Source organism: Oculina patagonica, chromosome 13 (assembly GCF_052425735.1).
Source record: "Oculina patagonica isolate OP01 chromosome 13, crgOcupat, whole genome shotgun sequence".
Classification (NCBI taxonomy): Eukaryota; Metazoa; Cnidaria; class Anthozoa; order Scleractinia; family Oculinidae; genus Oculina; species Oculina patagonica.
The window spans coordinates 32,799,581-32,827,446 of record NC_135770.1 but is presented as its reverse complement, the minus strand read 5'-3'; the positions used below and the strand labels follow the sequence as shown (position 1 = coordinate 32,827,446).

The 27,866-nt window shown below is 39.3% G+C and overlaps 2 protein-coding genes and 1 pseudogene across 3 annotated transcripts in view; 2 read left to right on the top strand and 1 right to left on the bottom strand.

Annotated features, from left to right (window-relative positions):
* LOC144635160 (uncharacterized) overlaps window positions 1–27,866 on the top strand; it is a 335,656-nt gene that overhangs the window by 233,269 nt on the left and 74,521 nt on the right. The window lies entirely within an intron of this gene.
* Window positions 1,276–9,992, bottom strand: LOC144635208 (uncharacterized). Of its 2 annotated transcripts, XM_078494295.1 has the most exons (7): window positions 9,260–9,992; window positions 5,158–5,344; window positions 4,519–4,712; window positions 3,220–3,379; window positions 2,149–2,294; window positions 1,677–1,737; window positions 1,276–1,579 (listed from the first exon to the last, which is right to left on the bottom strand). In XM_078494295.1, the coding sequence occupies exons 1-6, from the start codon at window positions 9,799–9,801 to the stop codon at window positions 1,686–1,688; spliced, it is 1,281 nt and encodes a 426-aa protein (XP_078350421.1). In that variant the 5' UTR covers window positions 9,802–9,992; the 3' UTR covers window positions 1,276–1,579; window positions 1,677–1,685. The 2 variants fall into 2 exon arrangements, with proteins under 2 accessions (XP_078350421.1, XP_078350420.1); XM_078494294.1 differs by having other exon boundaries at window positions 1,276–1,737.
* Window positions 21,041–22,016, top strand: LOC144635699 (orexin receptor type 2-like; annotated as a pseudogene).

The following is a 27,866-nucleotide window of genomic DNA, read 5'->3' as shown; positions in this document are numbered from 1 at the left end:
GAAGAATAACAATAGCTAAAACGTTGGGTTTATCCAAACTCATTTCTTCTAGCGCTTGTCTTCACACCCCACCTTATGTTATTGACGCCGTTAACAAATTGATAGCAGACTTCGTTTGGAACGGTAAGAAACCGAAAATAAAAAGAGACACGCTTATCGGAGCAAAAGAAAAAGGAGGTTTAGATTTGTCAGAATATGAAATAATCACAAAATCATTACTCTGTAACGAATTAGAAACACTGTCGCACATGCTAGTTAACTGCTCCCGTATACGCGACTTTTGGAATTCAGTCTTATTTCGGTGGAATAGTCAAAATGACGACAATTACAATTTTGATGAATTAGGAATAATGTACGGCTATAATCCCGGAAGTTCTGGCTCCTATATCTTTAATTATTATATTCTACTTAGCAAAAGACATGTCTTTCTACAAAAATATGAGCACAAATTACCTAATCTCCCTCTCTTTCTTGAGTTAGTAAAAGAAAAAATGTTAATTCAAAGATCAATCGCACATGCGAAAGGACAAAAAGAAAAATTTTTGAATTTATGGAAGCCTTTACTGTCAATTACTGTCAATAATTTAGTTACAATAGTTACGTAAAACGTGTATCGCATTGTTACCTCTGTATTTTTTATTCATTTATCTTTTGTATTTTTTTTTTCGTGTATTGTCAAGTGTATCGTGTTGAAAAGTAAAAATAAAATTAAAAAAAAATAAAAATAAAAATAAAACAAACAAAACAAGAACAACAAGGCAAGTTGTTTGAACAATTCATTGTGCATTTCACGGAGATTCATGAATTGGATGCAAAGACCCCTTAGACACAAATAGCGTAAAGTTAGTGAAGTGGCAGCGGTCAAGAGTGAATAAAGCAACAGAGGCAGCAAGATAGGCTGCGTAGCTGGCGGTTTTGTTGGGGTTTAAGCGCGCACAAGCAAGCGGCAAAACCGTGAGGGGCTTGGAGAAGCTTAGAGCCTCCTCGTCCCCAAGCCCGTCGCGGCTTCGCCGCTTGCTTGTGCGAGCAGCAAGAGAAAGAAGTTAACCCATTTTTAGTAATTTTAATTTATTGCCTAATGAATAAAAATAAATTAATTTTGTGGGTTTTATAAAATACAATTTTAATACATATTAATATGTAAAATAGTGGTTCTTGTAACATGCAGTGTACCTACTACACTGTGCATAATAACTATTAATAATTTATTATTTTTAATAAATAATTTACTGTATTGTATTACATAATTATTAAATATATATTTATGTTCATCCCTATCTTTTACCTTCCTAATCGGTTCAACCATGTCACAAATTCCTTCTTGCAAATATAAAGACAGGGTGGTGCCGTATAAAAGGTTATAAATTATTTTAATATCTTTTTTGGTTGTTGCAGATTTGTAAAAGTTCAAATACAAAACTATTTCCTCACAACAAAGAGGTCAATTTAATTAGCATCAGTGCATGATGTAAAAAAATAATTTTTCCTATAAAATTTAAACTAAGTCGTCCATTTTTGATCTTAAATTTTAAAATTTGCTCTAAAAACCTTGTGAAAATAAACTGCAGAGCCATTAAACCTAAAAAGCAATAAATACATCAACATGTAAGGTACAGTACATACTTTATGAAAGTCATTGTAAAATATTTCTTGGCGGAATTTCTTATCAATATTACATTGTCAAGTCATCTTTCAGGATCTATTGGAGCGATTTCTTCTCTTTCTCCCTCTGGCATTCTGCGTAAAGCAAACAAAAATAAACTTTACAGGACTGGGCATTTTACTGCGACATAGTTGCAACTCAAACTTAAATATGCTGGTACCCTACATAATATGAAGCAACCGTGAAACCTACTGTGATGCATGTTTACGTACTGAAACACTGTTTTCAACTTTTAAAAGGTATGGCAAGCTATGTAGCCACTGAAATGAGAAACCATATGACTCAGCAATGAAAACCACATTTCATTCATTTCCTCCCAGATCACATTCCGTTCTGGTTCCGTTCTGGACCAGTCTAGTCTTGTAACTTAATTATAGTATAGCAAGGTAAGTTCCTTCCTAGCTACCTGAAGGGCTCACTTCCACCAGATGCAATTGCATCACATCATATATGTTTAATACTAGTGTTAGAACGTCAAAACTCACCCTGTGTTGTAAATAAAAGCAGCTGGAATCATAATAATTAATGCAGTGACACTGAACCAAGAGCTTTTGTGAAAGTAAGGATGCCAGTGAAAAGGCTTCTCTTGAAAAAATATCCAAAACATGAACCCCAGGGGTGTGCAGAGTGACTAGAATGAAAATAAATGTGGAAAAGGAGAGTGTGAGTTACTGAAAATAATGAATTAATTTAAAGTATTGTTTGGTTTTCCATCTACACTGTATGGATTTTCAAGGTTCCAGTCCCTTGACAGTTATCTGTATAAATACATGTAGGCTTTACGCTTTTCTAATCCCAGATAAATTTAAGTAGTTAAGTCAAGGTTGAGGGGACCAATTAAAAAACAAAGAAAATTCCATGGGTGGATCCAAGGAAGGAGAAGGGGGGGGGGGGGATTGGTTGGCTAGCCACCCCTCTTGATTCACCAGAAAAATAAAAGTAAACTGCACGTCAATGAAAATAGAAAATAAGGACACTGACAGTATCATCCACCCCATCCCCATAAACCCTGGGCTGAAATTAACTATTAAATAAAATATAAATTTGTCAACAGCCACCCCCTTTGAAACAATCCTGGATCCACCACTGAATTCAAATGATACCCCTGATTTTGATTCAATTTGTTTTGTATGTGATCAGTGGAGTCTAATTTGGAACTTGCATGGGTGTGCATGTGTGGTGCACTTATTGTCACGCCATAACCAATCGACTGAGGTGAATCCATGTACGGTGCATAGCCTATTGTAAAAGGCTGTAACTGGTTCTTTATGCACTGATCATCTTGCTAGTTGCAATAGAATGCCAAAGATGGGGTCAAGTGAATATGACACATTCTTGCTTAAAAATGGATGAGGTGGGCCTCTTTCTTCCTAAAAACAAGGGAAGGGGGCTCTCTCAAAGGTGAAGATGGGTGAGCCTTAATTCTTCTGACTGGCTTAAATGAGGTAAACTTCTAGAGGGTTCATTTTGGACCTCATTTTTTCAACACGAAGAGTGTGGTGCCTCCCTAGCCTGGAACCCTACCCAAGGTCTGCCCCTGAAAACATTACACTCACCATAACAATTGCAAGCAATGTAGCCCCCTCAGAATACCGCAGAAGCAATGCACAACCACAGACTGTCATGATGTAACCAGTAATAAATAAAAATGCAAGCACACCAGGAGCCCAGGAACATCCTGCTCCACCAAATACACACTGGAATCCAAATGTCCAGCTAGGAGAAATAGATAAATTCAATTTAATACATTTAGTGAAAGACCCTGAAAGACCCTGTCTGCCACATAAATAAAGGAGCATTCAATTCAAGACAGGTTCTCATATATGCTGCTGGCATGCAAGGAATTCGCCACTGGCAAGACCTGGGACACAGTTCCCACATATGGGAACATTTATCATTAGCATCACGACTCACTCACTAAGCTGGAATGCCTGCAAAGTTCAACTAGCTGAGTTCAACTTTGCAGACATGCTGGCTGTAATTGTTACATTTTCTAACAAATTCTTGATCTTAATTATTCCCACAATTAATTCCTGCCTATTTGAGTATGACAAACATTGGTGAAACACTGTAGATGCATCGAGGTCTTTAATTACTGGGATAGACAGCTGACTGCTGATGGTTTCAACTGGCAAATATGTGACAGGTACAGTTAAGGCTGGTGCCTTATAAAGACCACACCCTTAAACTGGACTGTTGTTAATTAGAAATTCTAATAGTTTTTATTGGCAACGTTTCTAAGCTATTTGGCCATATTATGGATTCGATTCCATACTGATAAAAACTGATGTAGATCAACAAAGATTTGTGTAGCATCTTGAAATGGTTGCTTATAATTATTGCATTGAAAAAATTAAAAACAGTGCAATTACAAATCGAAGACACTCCACGCACATCCACCTCTGTATCTCTCTCCTCCACAGAGGCTAGTTCAGTGGAGGGGAAAAGGCAAAGAAACTCGAAAACCCTCCGCACGCTTTGTTTTCTCTAACCAGGCTCCACAATCTTACTATTCACCTCTCCCCATTTCCCAGCCCATAGGAAAAAATAATAGAGGCCTCTGTGGAGGAGAGAGCCTCTGTGTAGCTATGCCAGCCCATCATCAGATCACTATGCGAATTTTTTGTATCAAATCTCAGTTGCACATATAAAGAGATCTGAGCTAGCAGTCCTTAATGCTTTGTTAGGCTTCAGTTTGAAAATTGGAGCACAGATGAAGCATTAACTTAAGAGGCAATTAACAATCACACTTGTACTGCAAGTTACATAAGGGGTTTATACTTTGGCAAATGAACAAATTCCGTCCTTTGCTAAATATAATTAAATCAAAACAGTTAATAAGTATTAAAACTTACTTCTGAATGAATTCATGAATGTTATCTGTATACCCAAACCCAGGAATAATGTCAACCCAAAACAGTGGAACAACAGTTAGAAATTGTGCCAGTGACGTCCAGAAGAGCACTGACACCAACCCTGCCTGGGCGTGGCCACTCTCTTGTATCTTAACCACTTTCTCTTCAACTATATATGCAGTGGCTGCAATTCCCTTTGAAGAAATAAAAAGATATAAATTGATTAAAAAACTAAAACGATTTGTGCAATTTCTTCAATTCTCTTGTTAGAGGGTCTATTCTATCCTGGCAGAATACATCCATTTTGAGCGTCGGTCTGCGGGCACATTCTTTATGTTATAGCAGTTAACAGTCAAGAAATGTATAGCGGTCTTGGTATTAAGGAGAGTCAGAAAATAAAAAGAAATTTGCGGTTCTTGGAAGAGAAAGATATGGCAGTTTGCAGACTGAACAACCCCAGGTGTAATAGGCATCTTGTTAATGCACAAGCAGGTATAATAACTACCACTATAAGCCCAGTATCATAGTGCATAAAAAACGCTCATAATTACATTATCATCTGCATGCATTGCATGCTTATAATTATAACATTGGGCAAAAAAGGGTTGTTGGCTGAATATAGATGCACTTCCTACTTACAAATCCAAGCATAAAAGCTAAAGGCCACAGGACTCTTCCAGTTCCTGTGGCTCCTCCCAGATGACTTGTGCCTTGAGGGTCAATTTGAGGAGAGAACATTGGAATAAGACAAATGAAGAGACCAGCCACGACAGCAATGGCAGATAAAAATTTCCGTCTCGTGGGAATCTTCCTCAAGAGAAGGAACCTGAAAACAATAAAGAAGCCAATCACTAATTTGTGAGCAAGTTGTGGTGGTAATTAACTTGCATTTGACCACCACTTAAAGACAACTCATTAGAATACTTACATACATACATATATACATACAATACATACATACTTTATTTGAAAACAAAGGTCTATATAAAGATGGCAGCCTATAGGGCTGATGTGGACCTTTAAACTTATATAATTAATTAGGGAAATCGCTTTACACTGTCAGGGCTCTGCAGTCATTAAGTTTTTAAGTTAAGCCATTATCATTGACATAATTATAATCACCCTCAGCTAGGCTAGCATTTCGCTATGTATGCAAGTGTAACATAAGAGCCAATCAAAATCTTAACCCATAACACTGAGGGAACTCAGCCCATACAGGTGTCACGGGTTATGGCCATAGATCATATAGCCCTGCATGCAGTGACTATATCTATCAAACCCACTATGAGAGAATATGGCTTTACCTAAGAGCCTGTTTACATGGAAGATGGGTGTCCCGGCTAATCGAGTTACAGCTGGCTAACCGAGGTACCTAACATGGGCGAGCCAACAGTTTTGTCCATGGTTTTAATTTCCCACGCCAATTGACATGCTTTAATGATCAACAATTAATGTCTCAACATGCCAGTAGAATTAAGGGCTATGAATTTGGCATGTAAAGGCAGGCTATGTTTTATCCCTGCTAGCCAGGTAACTCAGTTAGCCAGGGCACCCTCCCTCTATGTAAACAGGCCCTAAATTAGCGATCACCTTGTTCATTATAACCAAATGATTAATTTTTGCACCTGCTCATCATTGAACAAAATTAATGCATCGCTAATATGGTAAAAAATCGGACAATGGGTATTTAGTAAATATACCCCTTCAGGCGGCTGGTATATTGGAGGATAATGCCCGAGGCTGAAAGATTGTCGAAAAATGAACAGTTGGCCGAGAAGCGAAGGTTCGAGAGCAACTGTGAAATTTAAATTGAGGACAATCTTTCAGCCGAGGGCATTATCCTCCAATATACCAGCAAGCCAGAAAGGAGTTTATTTATTTTATAACCCTCCAATTAATTTCAACAATGCGCTTTATCACCAGTAAATTTATAGGAAAAACGTACGCAATAAAACCGGCGTAACTGTGGTTGAAACAGATGTAAGTTGATTGGTTTACGTGGGTTTTTAACTCCGTGATTTCAGTAAAAGTTAGAATTGAATAAGGCGACTTCATCCGTTTGTTTTGTGCTTGCCTACAAAATCGGGCGACGGATATCAAATCGGACGGGGTATATTCACTGATACCCGTCGTCCGATTTTGTACCACATGATGCGTTTTGTCCAATGAGCGCGCGCAAAAATTAATGGGTGGGTTATAAAAGACTATATACCGGCCCATCTGATTTGATATCTGTTGCCTAATTTTATAGACAAGAATAAAGCAAACAAACAAAGACACCTTTTTAGGTCTAATTTTTAACTCTGAGTACTTCAGTGTTGAAAAAAAAATACATAAAGCAAATTTAATTTAACTTGCATTAATTTTATTTCAACTGCAGCCATGATTATCGCTGTAGGTTTTTTCCTATATATACCGTAAAATTCCAGTTATAAGCCCTGGGCTTATACAACTTCGTAAGGGGTTTTGTGTGGAAACGAGCTACGGGAGTGTTGATCGAAATATGTTTTGAAGTTAAAAACGCATAATAAAGCAACATTTAACCTAGCCTGAATTTCAGACATCCCTCTGTGCTCGCCTACTCGCCAGAAAGGACGTCTGAACACATCTGGCCCTAATGCCGTCCGTTGATGTCATGCACTACCCGAAAACCGGGTAGTGATTTTGACTGGTTGATTTAAAAATTACTTACTGCATAATTATGTGAAATTTATATGACTGAAATTTACCGCGTGAGGATTGTAATTTGAAAACGTTTGCAAAGAGTTTCGAAAGAGTTCACCTTCCCAGAATTGAATTTATTAGTCATTTACCTTGAGTTTATTACTTTTTTAGTTTACCTAAGGATGAATAGTAATGGAAACCGGTAGGTTTAAAGTTGGTGGCATTCGTCGCTTCGAGATACAGTACGTGTTTTGCCAAATTTATACGTATTCTTGTTTTGTCAACAAAGCCTCTCAACGCTTATGTCCGGCAGCCTCTATGAGACAGTGATTTTTTAACTCAGTGCCCACGGTCAAGTAGGATATTTTGTATTGAATTTTGTTTCTTGATGCCGACGACTGTAACCGTCTAAATTGATTCATTTAAGTACTCACGAGTGTACTGTGTTGTATTTGTCCGCTGCATAACATATTATATTTTGATCGCTAGATAAAGCAAGTCAGTTCAGATTAAATCGGTTCCGTAAAAGAATATATAGCCTGTAGTCAATTAAAATCTCATTCATTTGTCTCAAGTTTTTAATAGTTTACTATTAAAACAATTTATACCCTGTAAGTCCTTTATTGAAGCAATTTTTCTTTCACAATTTCATGGCCTCGACAGAAACTTTTCCGCATGAATTAAAACCAAAGTGTAGTGACGTCACCGGATGGCATTAGGGTCAGATGTGTTCAGACGTCCCTTCTGGCGAGTAGGCGAGCACAGAGGGATGTCTGAAATTCAGGCTACATTTAACCTTGTTCAGTATTGTCATCCAGCAGAGGGGGGGGGGGCTTATATCCAGGGGGAGGGGGGCTTATAATCGGATGTATTTTTCTGTTTCCAGGCAGATGGCCCTATAACTGGGGGGGTTTATAGGGGGGGGGGGGGGCTTATAACCAGAATTTTAGGTATAGCAGGTGGAATCATTAATTAAGTGTACTGTAGGTGTTTGTTTTGTAAGCACTTTTGAATACAGCTGATTAGAGTGTTATTCTAGCAACTGCATGGTCTGTGTAAACAAGGTGGAAACTTTTGACTAAATCAAAAATGTGTCATTCTAGAAAAGAGTTAAGAGAGAATAAATGACACTGAGGTGCTTTTTTACACTACCACCCACCACTTTGAGTTCAGCTCTCTAAATAAACGACATGCAGTGCATGTGGAGGCGATGACGTTTCCCAAGGGGGTCTTAACTAATTTTCAGGAAAATTAACGTATACTAAATACAGTCAACTCTCGTTAAAGCGGACACGCTCGGGGCGTCGTTTAGTGTCCGTAATAGCGAGAGTCCGTAATAACGGGAGTCATTTCCAGTCAAACCTTATTCGCCGGGGATCTGGATTTTGTCTGTAATAGCGAGCGTCCGCAATAGCGGGGTGTCCGCAAGGCGAGAGTTGACTGTATAATTAGCTGACAACTTCTGTGTTGAATGATTGTTCAACTGAAAGTTGCGTTATCTTGTAGTGTGACATTCGATATACGATATTCAATACTTCTCGCGAGCGACACGCAAGGTCAAGCATTTCCATTGTACAGTCAACTCTCGCCTTGCGGACACCCCGCTATTGCGGACGCTCGCTATTACGGACAAAATCCAGATCCCCGGCGAATAAAGTTTGACTGGAAATGACTCCCGTTATTACGGACTCTCGCTATTACGGACACTAAACGACGCCCCGAGCGTGTCCGCTTTAACGAGAGTTGACTGTATTAGTTAATGTAGAGATGTGATCATGTCTGTCCACTGAATTCAATAAAACACGCAAATTCATAATTTATCTCTTTCGTTGTTACTTTGTATCAGTCCTTTCTAACTTTCCAGGAGTATTTTGCTTCGTGTTATTTGCAGCGATTTCTTGTTAACTCATTCGGTTCTATTGAGTCCTATTGATCGGTCGATCGTAACAGAATCGAAACAGAAAGTGGTACAAATTCCGCCCACTGCCTCTGGCATAAGGCTTGACTGACGTCATCGCCTAAAAAAGCCATGCCTAATAAAAATAAACTTTATTTGGTCTACTGCCCAAATGCTTACCTTAATATCAGTGTTATAGGAATGGAAAAGTTGCCAAGAATAGCCTGTAAATAAGGCGGAGTTCTGGTTCCACTGCTAGAAAACACGATAAACATTGCAGAAACACCTTGAAAGCAACCAACAGACAAAAGCCATCGACGGTATCTCCAATCAGTCTTGACCAAGTATTTTGGGCAAATGAAGTCACTGCAAACCAACACTGAACCAAACACGATAACGAACGAAAGAGAAGCAAAGGATACCACAAAATAGCTGTCCAATGATGGCGTCCACTTTACTGTTTGGTTCTGCAGAGATGAAGTCGTACTATCGATCCACAAAGGCAAAGTGACGTATTGCGTTACCTGTCCTGTCACGGTTACAAATGCAAACAACATGGTGGCTAAACTGCTCAAAGAACAACATGAATTTCTGCTGCGTAGCCGTCTTTCTTGCTCCCTGATCAAGAAATCCCTTTGATCGCCTGTAAATACACTGTTGTTGATGAGAGGTTCATGTTCTTTGGGAAACCTGTTCAGAGAGGAGTTGCTGTTGACCGACATTTCAGCTTTATATAAATATTAATTTCTTTTCCGAGTTCACGGTTGAATGGCTCGGTTAAATAACAACGAGAAATTCGTCAATAGCTCTGAAATGAATCGACTGAAAAACAAATTACATGTACAGAAAATGTGTCGATTTCTCCATTTCAAGGCAGTAAGATAACGGTATGTACCCTGGTATAACCAAGCTATTTCTGCAGGCGTTTTAAGGCCGGGTAAATAAGGTAAAGTTGGCTAACATCATTTCGAAATCACGTGAGAAAAAAGATTCAGATTGACTTGGTAGGGGTGGGGAGAAGCTTGAGTGATGTGGGGTAATTTCCCAGAATTCAAATGTTAATTGGTGAATGAAAAGCGTTTAAAATATAAAAGAAAACTTAAGCCAGCAACAGGCCGAAAATGTTTCTAGAAGTGTCCATTTTTTTTTTTTTTTACAAAAACGGAGTTTAAAAAACGTACTCAGTGTACACCCCAGAGTACGCTGCTCAGGGTCATGTGACACTTCCGGGACACTTGCATACTTGGCGCGATGACGAAACTCCCCTGCGGGACGTCAGTACACTTCCTCTCTAGCTCTGCACTGGGGCTGGGGGCATTGTTGATACCTGTTAGCTATTGTTTTAAGAACCAATGACATGTCTCGTTTCGAGGCGTCAGTGGGCGTGAAACTTAATAATAGTAATAATTTGCTCGTAACCTGTCTGTCGGCAGTGATAATGCTCGTAAAAATTGTATTTTTGCTTAAATTCTGGGCAACGGGTAACCAAACTGTGCTCGAATTCTTCTCCTTGTGGCTGACTTCCCCGGGGGGGAGGGGGCACTCCCTATATTGGCCTATACGGGGAGGCTCCGCCCGAAAGGGGTACCTTTTTCATGCTTCAAGTATATAAAAGGGTAGGAATTTCACAAGCTAAGGTATATAAAAGGGTAGGGATATTGCTCATTTAGGTATATAAAAAGGCCTTTAATTAAAATATTTCGAACAGACGCACCTTATGGAGGTATCATTTAAATTTATTAAGCGCTACATAAAAATGGCATCAAGACTTCCTGTTTTAGGCTTTTGTCCTGTCTTTTCGGTATATGAAAGGGGTACCTTTTTTTAGTAAAAGGTATACGAAAGGGGTGCCTTTTCTGTCAAAATGGTATATAAAAGGGTAAGGGGTTGGACTTCGGGGCGGAGCCTCCCCGTACAAAACGCTTTTGAGTAGCCCCCCGGGCTGACTTCATTCAGCAAAATTGCCATACACGTACTTGTTTGTGCGTCTGTTGGCGTTTTTGTGTAACACTGCTGAGAATGGGCTGTCAAGTTCGCGGTCGTGGGAGCATTTTAGCAAATGCTGTGCGATTACGAAATGCGAATCAAAGGGTAATTTTTTGATTTTTTGTGATGCAACTGTTGTTTCCGTATTCCGCTCAAATTTTGCACGAAAACGAGGAATTCTGCCAGCAAAATTTTCGGTTTCCAGAGCAGTAAACAGAAGTACTTATCGAATGCGCTCCACAAAATATCCGCTCTGCAAGCTGAACTTGAGCTGGCTGGCAAATTTAGGAATGAGATTGAGCACTTGCTGGGATGGCTTTCTTTGGAGAAAATTTGCTGGCATTTTGTAAAATATCGATTGCACCACGGGAAAAAATCATTCAAAATCTTTCTGCTGGCTAAAACGTGGCAAAGCAAAACGAGAATTGAATAATTAACTTACTTGATGTAAACAATAAAAAGTAATCGTTAACTTTATTTCTATTGTTTTTGCTTTAGTCTGCTGTCACTGAAGAGACAAAACAGATCTGTTTCCTTTTCTGTATGTAATACGAGCACGATTTCAGTTAGAGTCAGTCGAACAGCGCGCGTTAAGCGAATGTGTGGCAGTATTTGCGTCCTGGCTATCTACAGCGTTTTATAGAATAACTACGCAGAGGATAATCAGCCTGACCGATGTAATTCTTGGTGAGTATCGAGTGATCCATTTTCTTCGTCGATTATGCAGCCTTGAGCAGTTTAAGCGGCGTTTGATGTAAATATCGTGTTCATCTTTTCAGCTCGCCGGCACAATGGGATGTAAAAATATACGCAAGTTATTCAAGTCCATTCAAGGTCATTCAGGTGGTGTATTACGCGGTATATTTTAAAGCAGCTGCCTCAAATTGTAAGTACAGTTTAAATAGTATTTTGTGTAGCTCTCACCTGCATAAAACTAATAACATTCGACGAGGTTTTCGTTAGCTGGAGGATAGCGGTCATGAAAACGTATTTTCATTGTTCGCTAAATCCGAACGAAACAAAATCGGAAATTAAAAGAAACAATTCATTCGACCACGAAAAGATATTAGCGGACAGTTTTTTTTTATTTTGATCCTCTAGGCATTGACCTTATAAAAATGGATCAACGAATAAAAGTCCGCATTTTATTTTGCAACCGGTAACGATAACCCCCGGGGGTAAACGGACAGCACAGTTTAAATTTAGGCGCGCGCGAGCTAGATAACTTTTGAAACTGTCTCTTGGTGCACGTCTCTTTTGATATTAAATGGTCTTTTTGTCAGTTACTTTCTGGTAAAGTGATTAATCTTGTATTCAGTTCAAAAAGGGCCTGAGAGACGTTCAAACTATAAGGAGTCGAGAAAATGATCCCACGAAAAATTATCCCAATTTCTTTGAAGCAGGATCGAATATCTGGCTATTTATTTAATTATTTATTTATTTTTAAAAAATGTACAACAACTTTTAGTTTGCAAGACATGTTTCGATCGTTCCAACGATCATCTTCAGTCTGCTTTTATCCAGACCATTTATTTATTTCCGGTTACGTAAATCATTTTTTAGAACATTATTTTCATGTTGCTTCTGCCACAAACATTTTTCGAGAGGGATGAAAATATTTCGTAAACTGGATTGAAATGACATAATGTGGAAATAGAAATAAAAAAAAACTGAATTGCTTTTGCACTCCCTGATTTGTGCGTCACGCATATTTCAGATTGTGTGACTACTCACTGAACACATGATGACGGCCGCAAAGCCGTAAACAAGTATTCCTTTGATTCATTTGACTGAAACGTAACTAACGCCAGCCCTTTCAGTTGAAAAGGTAACAAGCAGAGCTAGGTTTCATTTTTTTTTTCGAGGAGGTCATTTAATCCCATACAAGGCTTGTCATTCATGGTCATTGGCCGAAAGCCAGGAAATCATGATGTGTCATGAAACTGGACCAAACATCTGTTTCTTTTGTCACGCAGTCTCTGCATTCATGGTTTCAAACAAGGTCTCGTGTGGTTGTATTAATTCCAGTCAGTGAGCTGAGTTTACAGTTGGTTAGTGACATCTGTATATGTTGATGCGAGCCGAGTAAAATATTAACATCAAGATCAAGAGTATAATTTTGAACAATCGGTTTTGAAAGTCACGTTTATTGCTCGAACTGATAAGTATCATTTCGAACCCTGAAGGCGACGCCCAAGAATACGCAAGCGTTACGTCTTATGGATATAAGAGATTCGACATTTCAGACATTTTCGTCCTTCGCCATTTAATCACGATTTCATGAGAGCAAGACCACGTTGGTAAGTTGCATTATAAAGTTACAAGTTATTGATTTTAAGTCGTACATTTTTGTCTGGTATAATCTGTCGAGCGCAATGTTATGATTCAGCTTGTGCTAGACTTGCAATAATTTGCTCTACTGGGTATTCAGTTTTTTTTTATATTTGCGAAATGGAAAACTGGCGGGTGAGAGACACGCCCCATACAGTTCGATATAACATAAAAAAACTTATCTCGCAGCAGCGCATAATATTTTCATCAAAAATGGCAAGTGACATACCTCATATAATTCGATCCATAACATAAGAACTGCTATTCACGCAAAAGAAATTACCGTTTTGACCGAGAACCCACTGACCGAGGGACTAAACTGCTACTAGCCTAAATAAGTTCGAAGGGTCAACTTTGGTGGAAATATTTTGCTACGAAATTGATGCCATTTTGCACTTTGCGATGAACGGCTCCTGGCATTACGAAGGGTCTTTTCTGCGAAACTTTACAATTAACTCTGCGAAACTTTTGCGGTGAACGGCCACTGACATAACGACGGGTCTTTGCTGCGAAACTTTGCAATTAACTTTGTGAAACTTTTGCGGTGAACGGCCACTGACATAACGAAGGGTATTTGCTGCGAAACTTTGCAATTAACTTTGTGAAACTTTTGCGGTGAACGGCCACTGACATAACGACGGGTCTTTGCTGCGAAACTTTGCAATTAACTTTGTGAAACTTTTGCGGTGAACGGCCACTGACTTAACGACGGGTCTTTGCTGCGAAACTTTGCAATTAACTTTGTGAACTTTGCGGTGAACGACAGGTCTTTGCTGCGAAACTTTGCAATTAACTTTGTGAAACTTTTGCGGTGAACGGCCACTGACATAACGACGGGTCTTTGCTGCGAAACTTTGCAATTAACTTTGTGAAACTTTTGCGGTGAACGGCTACTGACATAACGACGGGTCTTTGCTGCGAAACTTTGCAATTAACTTTGTGAACTTTGCGGTGAACGACAGGTCTTTGCTGCGAAACTTTGCAATTAACTTTGTGAAACTTTTGCGGTGAACGGCTACTGACATAACGACGGGTCTTTGCTGCGAAACTTTGCAATTAACTTTGTGAAACTTTTGCGGTGAACGACAGGTCTTTGCTGCGAAACTTTGCAATTAACTCTGCGAAACTTTTGCGGTGAACGGCCACTGACATAACGACGGGTCTTTGCTGCGAAACTTTGCAATTAACTTTGTGAAACTTTTGCGGTGAACGACAGGTCTTTGCTGCGAAACTTTGCAATTAACTTTGTGAAACTTTTGCGGTGAACGGCCACTGACATAACGACGGGTCTTTACTGGAAAACTTTGCAATTAACTTTGTGTACTTTGCGGTGAACGGCTTCTGGCATAACGACGGGTCTTTTCTGCGAAACTTTGCAATTACGCTGTCCGTTGGCTAGCTAGAATCTATTTAACCTGGTTGTGCCTTTCTGGCATTTAAACGTTAAAATCCAAGTCTGGCTGGCTATTTGACTATTTTTTGATTTACTGGCTGGGTATTCAAAATTTTTTGTAATCCTGGCTGGGAAGTTTTATAAAATGAAGTCCATCTGGCTGGCAGTGAAGAGCGGATATTTTTTTCCCAGGAAAGTTAATTATTAACTGTAATTGACGTAGAAACACGTGATCAGTGATCGTGAAGTCACATGTTAAATTTCCTGTGAAAGTGTCGTTGGGTACTCCTGAGTAAATTACACTCGAACTTCTGCGGGCAGAATTTATTCAAGCCGGCTTTTGAATGGCATAACTGGCTAACTTATAAAACCAATAATACAAACAGTGTTTGTATTTTGTATAAAAATCAAAGCACGAATGAAAATGTATATTCAGAGTGGCTAACGATCGTTAACTAAAACCCTGTTGAAATTAAGGATAAAATTATTCACTAACCTCGCCGGGTTGCAGGGGTAAATACATAGACTCTGATTAACTAAAAGTTGCCTGGAAAATGCTTAGAAATAGTTTTTTTAGGGAAATTGGCATATTTTTATTTTAAACTCAGTGGAAGAAAAGAGTACCTTTCTCAAACGAACTCAACTCAACTCTGTTTTTTTTCTTGGGGGGGGGGGGGGGGGGGGGGCGGCGCAATCTTTAAGCGACCGCGCTGTTTGGAGACTGATTTCGACTGATTTAACAACACTGCAGCAACAACTAATTGTACAGTAGCTGTTAATTTTCTCTGACAACTGGCCTAAACTAGTGTTTGTGGTATTCTCGTTCCCCAAGACCAGCGGTAGACTGTCCACAGCCCTCTATTTTTTCGTGTTTTTCGATCGATGAGCGCGCGGTGAGAACGGCTTTTTCCTTCGCTCGCTTCCCGCCCCCGACCCCCTAGCGCTCGAGCTTCGCGCTCGCTTCGTTTGCTTTTTGCGTTGAAAAATCGAGAGGCTGTGGACAGTGTAGACCTTCACAGCGGTCAAACGCAAAAATGACGTCACCTCCGGTTTTCGGCGCCTCGAACTTTTCTGAGAATTTCTCTCGAAAGTGTGCAAACTTTTCTAGGAAATTGTTAAAGAAATGGTACGGTGAAAGGACAGTTCAAGCTGGGACACTCTGTGGAGATGAATTATCAAATTTCCAATCCATAAGCGGCGTATAAACCTTAACTTTCCAGGGACGGCGTTAACTTTTGTCTTTAAAGCAAAAGTTAACGGAAAATTTAAGACTTTGTATGGAAAATTTTGGCGAGAATTACACATGAACTGCGCACGCGCGCGGCGTTTGACCGCTGTGTGGTGTAGACCAGCGGCTACGGACGCGTTTCTCGACCGCTGGTCTAAGGGGGACGCGAGCTCTGGGAACGTGATTGCCAACTCTTCTGTTACTAGTGATGTAATCCGTTAGTGTAGTTCTAGTCTTTGTCCGGTTAACTGTCCCACTAAATTCGCCGGGAAGCTTACTTCATGGCCTCCAATACAGTGGACCCCGACAGAATCGCTATATTTCTTCTCCTCTACTGGTTAATTGTCATCATTCAGCGAGATCTCTGGTGCCCTAAAAAGATTCAGTATACAGGTAATTAATAAAAACCGGCCATCTTTAGTACTTAACGGTAACTTAGAACAGCAACATTTTAACCGGGAGTGGACAATAAATGTTTTTTTTTAGTAAAAGAATATTCTCTTAACGTATTCTTACCCCATGTTGTAGATTAAGATGGCGGGAAACATGATCAGGAGCGTGCCAACACCGAACCCTGCAGGGCTCACGTGACTATCTGAGTGCCATTTGAACGGTACCTCACTGAACAAAGACCAGAAAATAAATCCCAGGGGCGTGACGAGTGACTGAAATAAAACAAAGTTGTTGAAAATGTTATAAGTTCGATGAATTTGCAATGAAACTGAAGTTGGGCATTGCAATGACTGAAACGTCTGAACGGACGCAAGGCTCTTTCGAATTGTAATCCCACTAAAAGGGCTCCTTAATACTCTGGCAAAGACGAACGATTCGTCTGTAAAAAGACATTCTGGGAACTCATCTGACGAAGTCTAGTCTTCTTCGCAGGTAGTTCGAAAGAGTGTAGGGAATTAAAAGACGAAAACAAAAAGGCACAAACGTGCCTTGGCTCAAGTAGCAAAAGAAATAGAAATGACTTCTTCTTTCTTTAAAAATATCTATAACCCCAAATGTTTTGTTTTCCTCCTTTTCTGTAGTCGCTTTCGCTTTCTTCGTCACAAGAGTAGAAGATACGACAACACTCGATACCTGAGAATTTTTACAGCCATATTTGCCGAGAGAACGGCGGAACGGAGTCGAGAACGGAGCCTTGTTACTAGTAAACATGGTGTTCTTATGCTTGTGCTTATGCTTATGCCGACGTTCGTTTTCACTTGGCACAAACTATTTATGTTTGCGCTTTTGCTTGCGTCGCTAGTGAAAACCACGTCATTGTTCTGCATGTTGAACTCAACAGTATTTATAATCCACATGTGCCTTTTATTATCTTATTTTAAAACAAACTTCCACATATATCCAACCAAGTATGAGCCTGATTCTAAAGACAGAATGCCAGGGTTTATATATTACGATAGAATCACTTTCTTGGCAGACTAGTGACTTGCATATTCGAGGAAACTGCCGTATTGTGCCGTCTGCTTGGGCTCATATAATACAATTGTATTATAATACAACTGTTCAATTGTTAAACAATCCTGAGGGCACTAGCTCCCTCGTCAACCACAGCGAATCGTTTTTATGATGCACCATGAAAATAATAGCAAATCGTTATTTGTTGAATAAGGTCGACACATGTAGTGTGTGTTCCCAAAACTAATAACTGATGATATAAAGACCTTTCTATCATCCAGCATGTTGTAAAATAATTGCCATATTTTAGGTCATTCATGTTTTGGGCAAGCCAGAATAACGGAGCTTAAAACAATCCAGCATAAAGTTAATTTCATAAGATAATTTGCCTTAATTCCACTGACCCTTAATAGGCTGTGCACTGCAGAAAATGGAGTAGTTTCTAAGCTTTGAGAGGAGCCGAGAAACACAGGCGCAGAAAATTAACTAGGCGAAAAGTATTGCGCTTTGTTTTAGCCTTCCAAATTATTTGACGCCTTTTCAAGATAGATAAATAGATAATGTAATTTCTGACGTTTGAATGAATGAATTAGTCAGAAATAACTATTCTGACGGCACGATTGAGAGGTTCGCGGGTTGTTATGGGATGTCTAGGTATATATAGGTTTTTGGCGGGAGATTTAGGTCATTCTAGGTCGTCAGTCCTCGTCTTCGCTTACTTTTCTTTTTTTCTTTAAAGTGTTGTTTGTTCAGCTTTTGTAACTAGTCTATTGAAAAATGCTCTTCTTGTGCTGCTGTATTAGATGAGGAATACGTTTCCACTTATTTTTGGCCACATCTAAAGGGCGGTTTTTAGTGGTTTTTCGTATCTGGCGTAGCACACACCTTAATTCCCTTAGAGCCAACTGTTTCTTTTTTTTTGCAAGATTCAAGATTGTAATCAGGATGCTTGCATCAGATGACTGTATTAGGATACATTTTTCATCAGATGACTGACTGACGCATCCTCAATAAACTCTTCACATTGAATGTCTCGTGTTAGTGTAATCAGAATGGTCACTGTTTCAGCAATTCTCTGCAATAGAACGGTGTGCGAGAGGAGCAGGACTACACTTTCAGACTACAGTTTCAGAAGGCCAAACAAACAGAGCAGCGTTTGCTCCTTTAAAAAAAAAACAAGAAAAAATAACCTGTGTCAGATTGAGAAAGCTCGAGAAAACTTTAAATGTCGACAATGTTGAACACAACGATGAATGGGAACACTCATTAATACAGTCATCGCGCGGCTACAATCCTACAGCGGCAAACATCGGTCAAACCGTCGCTTACAGCCTGATCTTTTTACCATCGATGGATGGAAAAATCTTCATCGGAATAATCGTCTACAAGACGAAAACCATGAGAAAACCCATCAACGTTTTAATCGTAAACTGAACATGGCCATGTCCGATCTTGCTTTTTACGATTTTCCTGTTACCGTGGAGTCTAACAGAGTTGAACGTCGGCTCCTGGCTGATCAGTGGTCCTCTTGGCCAAGCCTTACGTAAGCTGGCTCTCTTCTTACAAGATATCTCCCTTACTGTGTCTACTCAGAGCCTGGTTCTGATAGCAGTGGATCGATTTGGTGCTGTGGTATTTCTCCTCCGTCCCCCACTCAACTCGTCGCCCCGACAAACTGCCTCTGGGTCTCCGAGGATGGGTTAATGTTTGGTTAATGTTTTGGGTTAAAAAATTTGTATTTATAGGTATACATAGGGGGTCTCGGTCGACCAAAACTTCTAAATAATATTTATTTAAAACTGCTTTTTATTTGATTCAATTTACACTTGAAAACACTTTGCAATGAACGTTATTAACCGTTTTTTTGACACTTGCTTTACATGATCATGTTGTATTTTTTAAACTGTATATGTAAATCTATTAATTTTATAGAAAGTTTCAGCGCAACTGAAACTAGTTAAGTATGCAGAACGCTTTTTAACCTTATATTGGACACCGCTTATAAAATTGCTTTGTAGTCATTTTTTAAACTTAGTTTGTAAAAAGAAAATTGAGATTTCATTCCAAATTTCGAATACCATAGCGAACACTCGTTTAAATAACTTTTCATGATTGTCTTTGCAAACAACCCCGCAATGGAAACTAGTGAGCAGTCGTTGAAAGACTCTTGTTGTAAAACTTGATTTAATATCGGTACCATTTTCGTCCGACTATCGCGGGCTTTCATATCAATGACATATAACGTAACTTTAAAATCATTAAAGTGAATTTGGCCGAGTAGTTTGTAAAACCTTCAAGAACAAGTAACTCCAGCTCCCCCTCATAAATCGTTGAGCTAAAAAAAACGCAAGCGGGAAAAACGGACGCGTGATAAAAGTGTGACGGGAGCCTGGGGGACAGTTTTGCGCGTGCATTTTTCGCTAAGGCCTTTTTTCGTTTCAGGCTTGACTATGTTTGAGGCTTTAGCTAATGCAAGACTGCCCACCTAGATTAACCAGTGCTACTTGCGGGCCAGTTGACTAGATATTGTAAATATGACAAACGGAAAGATAAAGTCTGTGTAAAGCAGTTCCTTGCCAGTTCAGCTAGTATTTGTACTCGCATAAAAAAAACCTCGAACACCCACTGCAAGAAACTTCTTGAGGGGTTATAATCGTGAGTTGCCTAAAAACGGTGTGATTTACCAGCATTTCTTCAACCATTGCACAGCGATTTATTTTTTAAAATGATGCACTTGGACAATAACAGGGCATCATATGAACGGACAAGTGGTCAATTTCACGTATGAAAATATAGCAAACACTTTCAACCACTTACCAGTTAATGCAAATATCCCTGGATTCTATTACTGATTTTTATGCGTCGCCTCTTTACGAGCCAGAGTTCCTTCAATAAATTGCAAACAGTTAAGTCATTGTTTGTTTAATACAATTTTTGCACGAGAACCGTTTTCTATTACAACTAATAACTGATGATATAAAGTCCTTTCTGTCATCTTATATTACATGTTGTACTATAATTGTCGTAGCTTATGTCACTCATGTTTTGGGCAAGCCAGAATAAAGGTTATTCAGCTTGAACTAATGATACTTATTATCTAATACGTTTATCCCACAACACAGCTAAACACTTTAATTGAAGCTCTTCGATCGACAACCTGAAAGTTCAAAAGACGCCGTGGATAATCTCAGATCAAAAGGATCCTCCTATTGAATCAATACACGGCGTGAGATTGCACCAATTACGCAAGTGCAGATGGTCAGACCACCTTTAAGTTCTCGTGATTAATGTTTCTATTTTCATTTCGACGAAAAAATGACTTCCCTTTTAGAAAGAGGGCCTTTAATATTGGACAATCTCCAAGGTGGTCTATTTTAATTAAAAGTAACCTTATTTTCGTATGACCTTGAAATGATACCTTTTAGGCCTGAACACGACAAATAGCTAATAGTTTTCCTTTGTACAGCGTCATCGTCAGCGGTCAATAGTCCAGCAAACAGCAAACAGTCCAAATATTACCACAAAAACTTTCAGAAAGCAAAACAGAAAGAGAAACCAAGCAAAAAATATCCTGTGTAAGACTGAGAAATAACTCAATAACAGACTTTCCTATCTAATGGCGACAATGTTAAACACAACGATGAATGGGACACAGTCATCGAGCTGCTACAATCCTACAGCAGCAAACATCGGACAAACCTTCGCTTACTGCCTCATCTTTGTTGTCTCGATGGCTGGAAACATCTTCATCGGAATAATTGTCTACAAGACGAAAACCATGAGAAAACCCATCAATTTTCTAATCGTAAACATGGCCATGTCCGATTTGTTGTTTCCGATTTTCCTGATCCCTGAGAAAATAACAGCGTTGTACGTCGAATCATGGCTGATCAGTGGTCCTCTTGGCCAGGCTTTATGTAAGGTGGTTCCTTACTTAGGCAATTTGTCCTTTACTGTGTCTATTCAGAGCTTGGTTCTGATAGCAGTGGATCGATTTGGTGCTGTGGTATTTCCCCTCCGTTCCCCACTCATCAGTTCAAAGCTGTGCCCGTTCTTCATTCTCGCCACTTGGATCGTCGCGATGGTTGGCCAATCTCCTTATCTCTTTGCCTTAAAACTTGTTGAATATCAAGGAGGACTAATGTGTGTACCGCAGTCAGTGGAATGAAGTCTTTGGAGACTCCTTGTCTTTCGCAAACTACATGCTAGCAATGTTTGTTGTAGCCGTTTTCACTCCTTTTGTGTTGATAGCCATACTATATATTATAATCTATTTTAAGCTGAAGTCACAGACGATCCCAGGCGAGCAATCAGTCGACGCTGGACAGCAACGCGTGAAAAGGTAACGAAATGTGCTGAAGATGACCATTGCTATTGTGTTAGGCTTTGCAGTTTGCTGGCTTCCCTTCAGTATCAGCTGCAGGTGGATTCTGTTCCTCTTTGTACCGGACATACGGTCTTGTGGCTTCCAATACTTCTGGTTTTTCGCCTATTTTATGACCCTAGCAATTTGCGGTATAAATCCTTTCATTTGTTTTCTTTTCAGTGGAAATTATCGCCAAAGTCTCAGGAATCTTTTTAGATGCTTTTGACCACTCCATGAGTAATCAGTATCAGAATTGATACTAGGTCAAACGGCCAAAAGACAAATGATCGAGGAATGAATTTTCAGATGCTAGCAGCCGATAAACTAACCCAAAACACAAAATATGATTATGATCTAAATGATCAGAAACTAAAGGTGAACGAGGTAGAGAAAAGCCCTTCAATTGTTCCGTTTCGGTAAAAAACATTTACATCTACAGATGTACAAAGGAGGTCTCGGTCGACCTAAACTTGTGAATAATACTTATTTAAAACTGCTTTGCAGTACGATTCAATGCACACTTAACAATACTTTACACTGAACGGTTTTAACTGTTCCTTGTCCGCCGGCTTTACATGATCATGTTTTAAATATTCTTTAAACTGTATATGTAGCTAGATTTCATACATTTAAAGTCAGTTTGAGTCGACCAATATTTATTCAAAACGTGGCTTTGTGTTTGATTCTATGCACATTTGAGAAACTCTGCAAAATGGTTTTTAATGGTTCCTTGGCCACTGGTTACAAAATTGTTTTGTAGTCATTTTTTAAACTCCATTTGTAGTTTTCTTAAATTAGATAATAATGAAATGCCCCCATAAATGAAATTTGATTCACTTTCCACACCCATTCTATCAAGCTAAATTCCCTTTTCTTACTCCCCTCTTAATCCAAGCGGCTTTAAACTTTGGAATCTAATATTTAAAACTCTGAACTTTAGAAATGTGCAAACACAAATCTCGCTTCACATGCACTTCAACCAAATCATTAAAACGAAGTAAACTCATTAATTCTGCTCTTCTTTCCCCCACTCCGTTCTATTATGCGATTTTCGCACATGATATTATTTAGTGTAGAAGGGAACTCGAATACTCTGTTTAAATCACCTTTCGTAACCTGGGGAGCACGCCTTCTGCGTTTTCCTTTGCAAGCAACCCCGCAAAGGAAACTATAGTAAGCAGTCCTTGAAAGACTTTTAGTTGCATAACTATTCTATTTAATCTTCTGCTCATTTCGTCCGACTATCGCGGACTTTGTCAAGGACTGTATCAATGACATGAATGAAATTTATAAAACCTTCAAGAACAAGTAGATCCAGCTCCCCTCATAAATCTTAGAGCAAAAAAGGAAAAGAAGGCAAGCGGGGAAAAACGGACGCGTGAATAAAGTGTAGCGGGAGCCTGGGGGAAGGCAATTTTGTGCGGTTTTGTGTGGTTTTTCTTCCGCCGTGCAAACAATTTTGTTTATTCTATCATCAATTCCTTCGTGGTAAAAACGGAACCCACAAAATTGACCTGGCACCAAATGCGTGGCTTCACAGCTCAGTTGGTAGTGCGTCGCACCGGTATCGCTGTGGTCACGGGTTGGAATCCAGCGACCCCAAATGCCCTGCATTTTTCTCAGGCTTCTTTTCTCCAGTTGTGTAAATTAGTGGACCCATGCACGGTAATGATAGTGACATGCTTGTTACTCTCCGCCGTGCAAACAACTTCATTTATATTCTGTCATCTAAGGTCTTTTTCGTTTTTCGCTCGACTATGTTTGTGAGTATAGCGGTTCCTCGTATTCTACTAGTATTTGCACTCGCATAAGAAACCTCGAACAACCACTGCATAAAACATCTTGATGCGTTATAACTAGTAGTAATCAGAGATTAGGGGAGTGCGTTCGACCTATAGGTAAAATATAGACCCATGGTTAGCAGGAAGTGGCAAAAAACCAACATGGTCGGCCTACTAGTAGTATGCCTTATGTCAAAGTTAATTACTATGCTTATACCTCACTAAACGCGAGGAGGATAAGTGTGAGAAAGATTGTGTTACGAAATATTATGTACACAAAAATAATTATTTATTTCACTTGACTTGTTATCGTTTGGCACTAAACTTGAACTTGAACTTCCATAAACTTCTGGAAATAGTTTCACTTCGATTTAAAATTCCAGACATAAGTCAAACAGTAAGCTTAATCCACTACACGCATATTACAGTCACTATACAACAATTTCCTCGTCAAGACGTCTAGTGTTTCTAGGAATAATGATATTTAGTATAATTTCCGGAGGTGAATTCAATTCTGATTGGTCGAGAAGCTCGGACTATGTCGCAATATTCACCGCGCTAGGCGGTGAATATTGCATCTGAAGGTTTGGCTACTAAGCCATGCCACGTTTGCCATCCAGGCTAGTGAACATGGCGGCATTTGCTGAATGAAAATTTCTCTCATTTAAAAGAAATATTTCCAAGTCCTGGATATTTGAAACATTGGGAATTTTGCAAATTAACTACCAAGGCTTTTGGACCGAACATATTCTCAAGAGATGGTTTTCAAGGCTTTGAATTCATCGTAAACATGGTGGTTTTGGAGATAGCAGCGGCCATGTACTCAGTCAGATCGACTGGCAAAACATTATTTAGTTCTCTTCTCACTGGAGCTAGTAATTTCGAGAGGATTCACACAATTGCTCAGAAGTCACCATCGATTTAACAAAGATACTAGATATCCATCTTTTTCGTACAGTGTTTGTTTTGTTCCGTTTTATTGCTAAAACTTGAGTGTAAATTATGATTTCAATCGATTAATTAAACTGGTTTACACTATGTAAGCGAGCACTTGTCTTTGTTGTTTTCTTGTTTTCTATTGTTAATTATCTTGCAGTTTTTGATATTCACCTCTGAAATTAAAATTATACTAAAACAATTATTCGCCTTAGGCTCAGTGATTATTGTTGAATAAACTCCTTGACTTCGTCTCGGGGATTATTCAACAATAATCACTTCGCCTTCGGCGAATAATTGTTAAATATCGCAAAATAAAACAATTTTGATCCGTATTATACCCACTCTCGATGCATTTAATTCTAACAATTTGTAGTTTTGTGCAACGAACATATAATTACAAGAAAATACGTTGGTTTACCTACGAACGAACTCCGTACGAAACTACGCATCAATTTACTCGATTTCCACTCTTTTTATGATGTTCGGTGGCTGAAGACAACTCTGCTACCTTGGACGATAACCCTCTAATGTTCTCCATGAAATTTTTGGCAAAATTACAATTTTGGCCACACGTTTTTAACCCTTTTTACAAGCAAAATAATGTTTCTAAGCTACGTTTGGGACGCCATCTTGTTTTGCATGAAATCGAGGCCATCTGTGGCTACCAGTTTCCCGGCCGAGATTTGCCCCTGCAAAAATTAATCGGGGCGGCCAATCTGGAGTCCATACACCTGCTCGCGCATTACCGCTCGATTCATTCCGCATAACAGTACACAGGCATACCAACTCAAAAGACACAGGACGCAAAAACAATATTAGGCTTGCGCTCTCCTTCGTCGAACGCAATTAACAATTATTCACCGAGGTGGAGGTGAATAGTGGTGGATATTCACATTCACCGACACTGAGGTGAATAATTGTTTTAGTATATACCACACAAGTTGAATAACTAGCGGACCAAAACGTCACTTTCGGTAAACAAAGCGACGGGCAAAGGCAGTTTGTTTCTCTTTAGCTGCTCGGAGGTGAATAGTACTTTGCTAATCACCTCCGAGTTAACCAATCAGCGCCCGCGAAAAGCACTATTCACTTGTGTGGCATATACTAAGCGGTGTGATTCGCCAGCTTAGCCAGCTCTCCCCGTCGTCAACCACTAAGACTTTTTAAATAAGGCGTTTTGAAAATAAGAGGGCATCCTATGAACGAACAAGAGGTCCATTTCACTAATGTTAACAAAGCAAACACCTTCAATCCTTACTTCATGCAAATATCCCTGCATTCTATTATTGGTATCATGCGTCGCCTTTTTTCGGGCCAGAGTTACTTTAATAAGCAAATCGTTATTTGTTGAATACGATGTCGGCGCGAGAAGCGTGTGTTTACAAAACTAATGACTGATGATATAAAGTATTTCTGTCATTCAACATGTTGTAACATTATTGCGTATTTTAGGTCACTCATAATTTGGGGAAGCCAGAGTAAAGGTTATTTAGCTTAAACCAATTCAACAAAAAGTCAGATTTCTAGATAAGACAGTATGCCTTCCACTGACCCTTAATGGGTTTTTTTCCGCAGGAAATGGAGGAGTTAATAAGCTTTGCGTAGAACCGAGAAATACAGGTGCAGAAAATTTATCTAGGTGATAAGTAATTGATTTGTTTGTTAAGCCTGCCAAATTTATTATTTCACACTTTTTCAAAATAGAAAAAAAAATAATAGGTCACCGTTTAAGCAATTCAGCAATAGAACAGGGTGCGATATAAATAGAACATGTTATTGGCTCCTAAAACTCAAGATCAAATGGTGGCGTTTTCACATCGACTGAGAGTTCGCTTACAACTGTTCTCAAGTAATGTACCTTCGTTGCCCCACAAACTCTGTCAATCATAAACCAAAATAGCGACTTTTTTGGTTTTCAATATATTTAATAGGGCATTTGCCAATCCAGAAGGTTTTAATTGAAAATGGTCTAATTTAATGTAGCAATGCTTTAGTAGATAGAATATTCGCATTTTGAAGTGAAGTGCTCGCTAAATATCACAACATTTTTGGGCACCGCCTCCTCACTTGCTAAATATATTGCATGATACTTATTGAGAAGTTCCCATATGTTATAGTACATATTTTCGCTTAGTGTTCGGAAACGACTAATAAAGCTTTTCATGGCACAACAAAGCTGGACACTTTAATTGAAGCTCTTCGATCGACAAATGTTTACGCGTGAACAGCGCGCGAACAACAAACGAGCTAAAACCCAGCAGCTTGATTTGTTTATCGAACAGACACAAACGCGCGCGGGATGTGATTGGCTTTGTGAACACGCAAACGTAATTCAGCGAAACAAAGTGATTTTTCCTCAGCTTTGAGCGATAAAAACTGAGCTGCGACATGCCAGACTGGAGGGAAAACAATTTAGAGGGTATTTTAAAATTTGGTGCAGCCATAGGCGTACGAGGTGGGGGCGCGAGGGGGATGCCCGGGCAAAACGCTAAGAATTCGGGTAACAAGCCTAGAGAAAAATAAAAAAAACAGACAATTATCAACATTACAATCAAAACGAATTATATCAACAGAAAAAGTATTGGAAATATACCGAGCTTTGTGGTTCAAAAGTCCAAATTTCTCATTTATCTGCTTTTGTTTCCTCTCGCACACTGCTATAATCATTTTCGATTTTTCTCGCAAATTTTGCATGATTCAGTTGCAATCAGCTTTTCCATAGCTTAAACGTTTGCGCACAGTGGTGCCAGTTTAAGACCTTGAAACAAAGCTGCGATACGGTTACAAATGCAATGAAGCTAATGCTTTTGACTCGAATGAGCTCAAAACTTTCAACAATATGTTTCAACCCATTCATCCCTGGATGTTTCACACATTTTAAATAAATTTAATTTCAAGTGGGGAAAAAAATGATTTGCCTCCCAAACATACTTTTATTTTTGCGGAACTAAAGTGAATAAATAAAATATTTCCGAAGAAAAAGAATTCAGTGCATTGACATCTTCGGGCAACTCCGGCCACGAGATTAATTAAAGAACTATCGTTTCCTTTAAGCAAGCAGGCAAGGTTTGTACACAGCTGTTTGAACGCACGTTCTGTTTTTCATTTCGTATGCCTGTTTATTCGGCTTTCAACCCATGCCATTTTTTCGGGCAATAAGGTCTCCGCCCCCCCTTCCCCCCCTCCAGGTCCGAAGGTGCCCGTACGCCTATGGGTGCAGCATACCCGATGCAAAAAATATCAGATTCTGAACGACTATGCAGCAAGTGGAAGTTTTGCTGTCAGTCTTCATGAAAACCGCGTAAGTTACATTACCGCTCGATCAATCTGCGAAAAATTTGTAGCTACTGGCGACT

Bases quoted from the DNA above. Each gene is read 5' to 3' on its own strand.
- LOC144635208 (XM_078494294.1), bottom strand. From the start codon at position 9,801: ATGTCGGTCAACAGCAACTCCTCTCTGAACAGGTTTCCCAAAGAACAT. The intron at 4,713-5,157 runs GTAAGTAGGAAG...ATTTCTTCAAAG, and splicing joins TAGCTTTTATGCTTGGATTT to GGAATTGCAGCCACTGCATA. The intron at 1,738-2,148 runs GTGAGTTTTGAC...TGCTTTACGCAG, and splicing joins GCTTTTATTTACAACACAGG to AATGCCAGAGGGAGAAAGAG.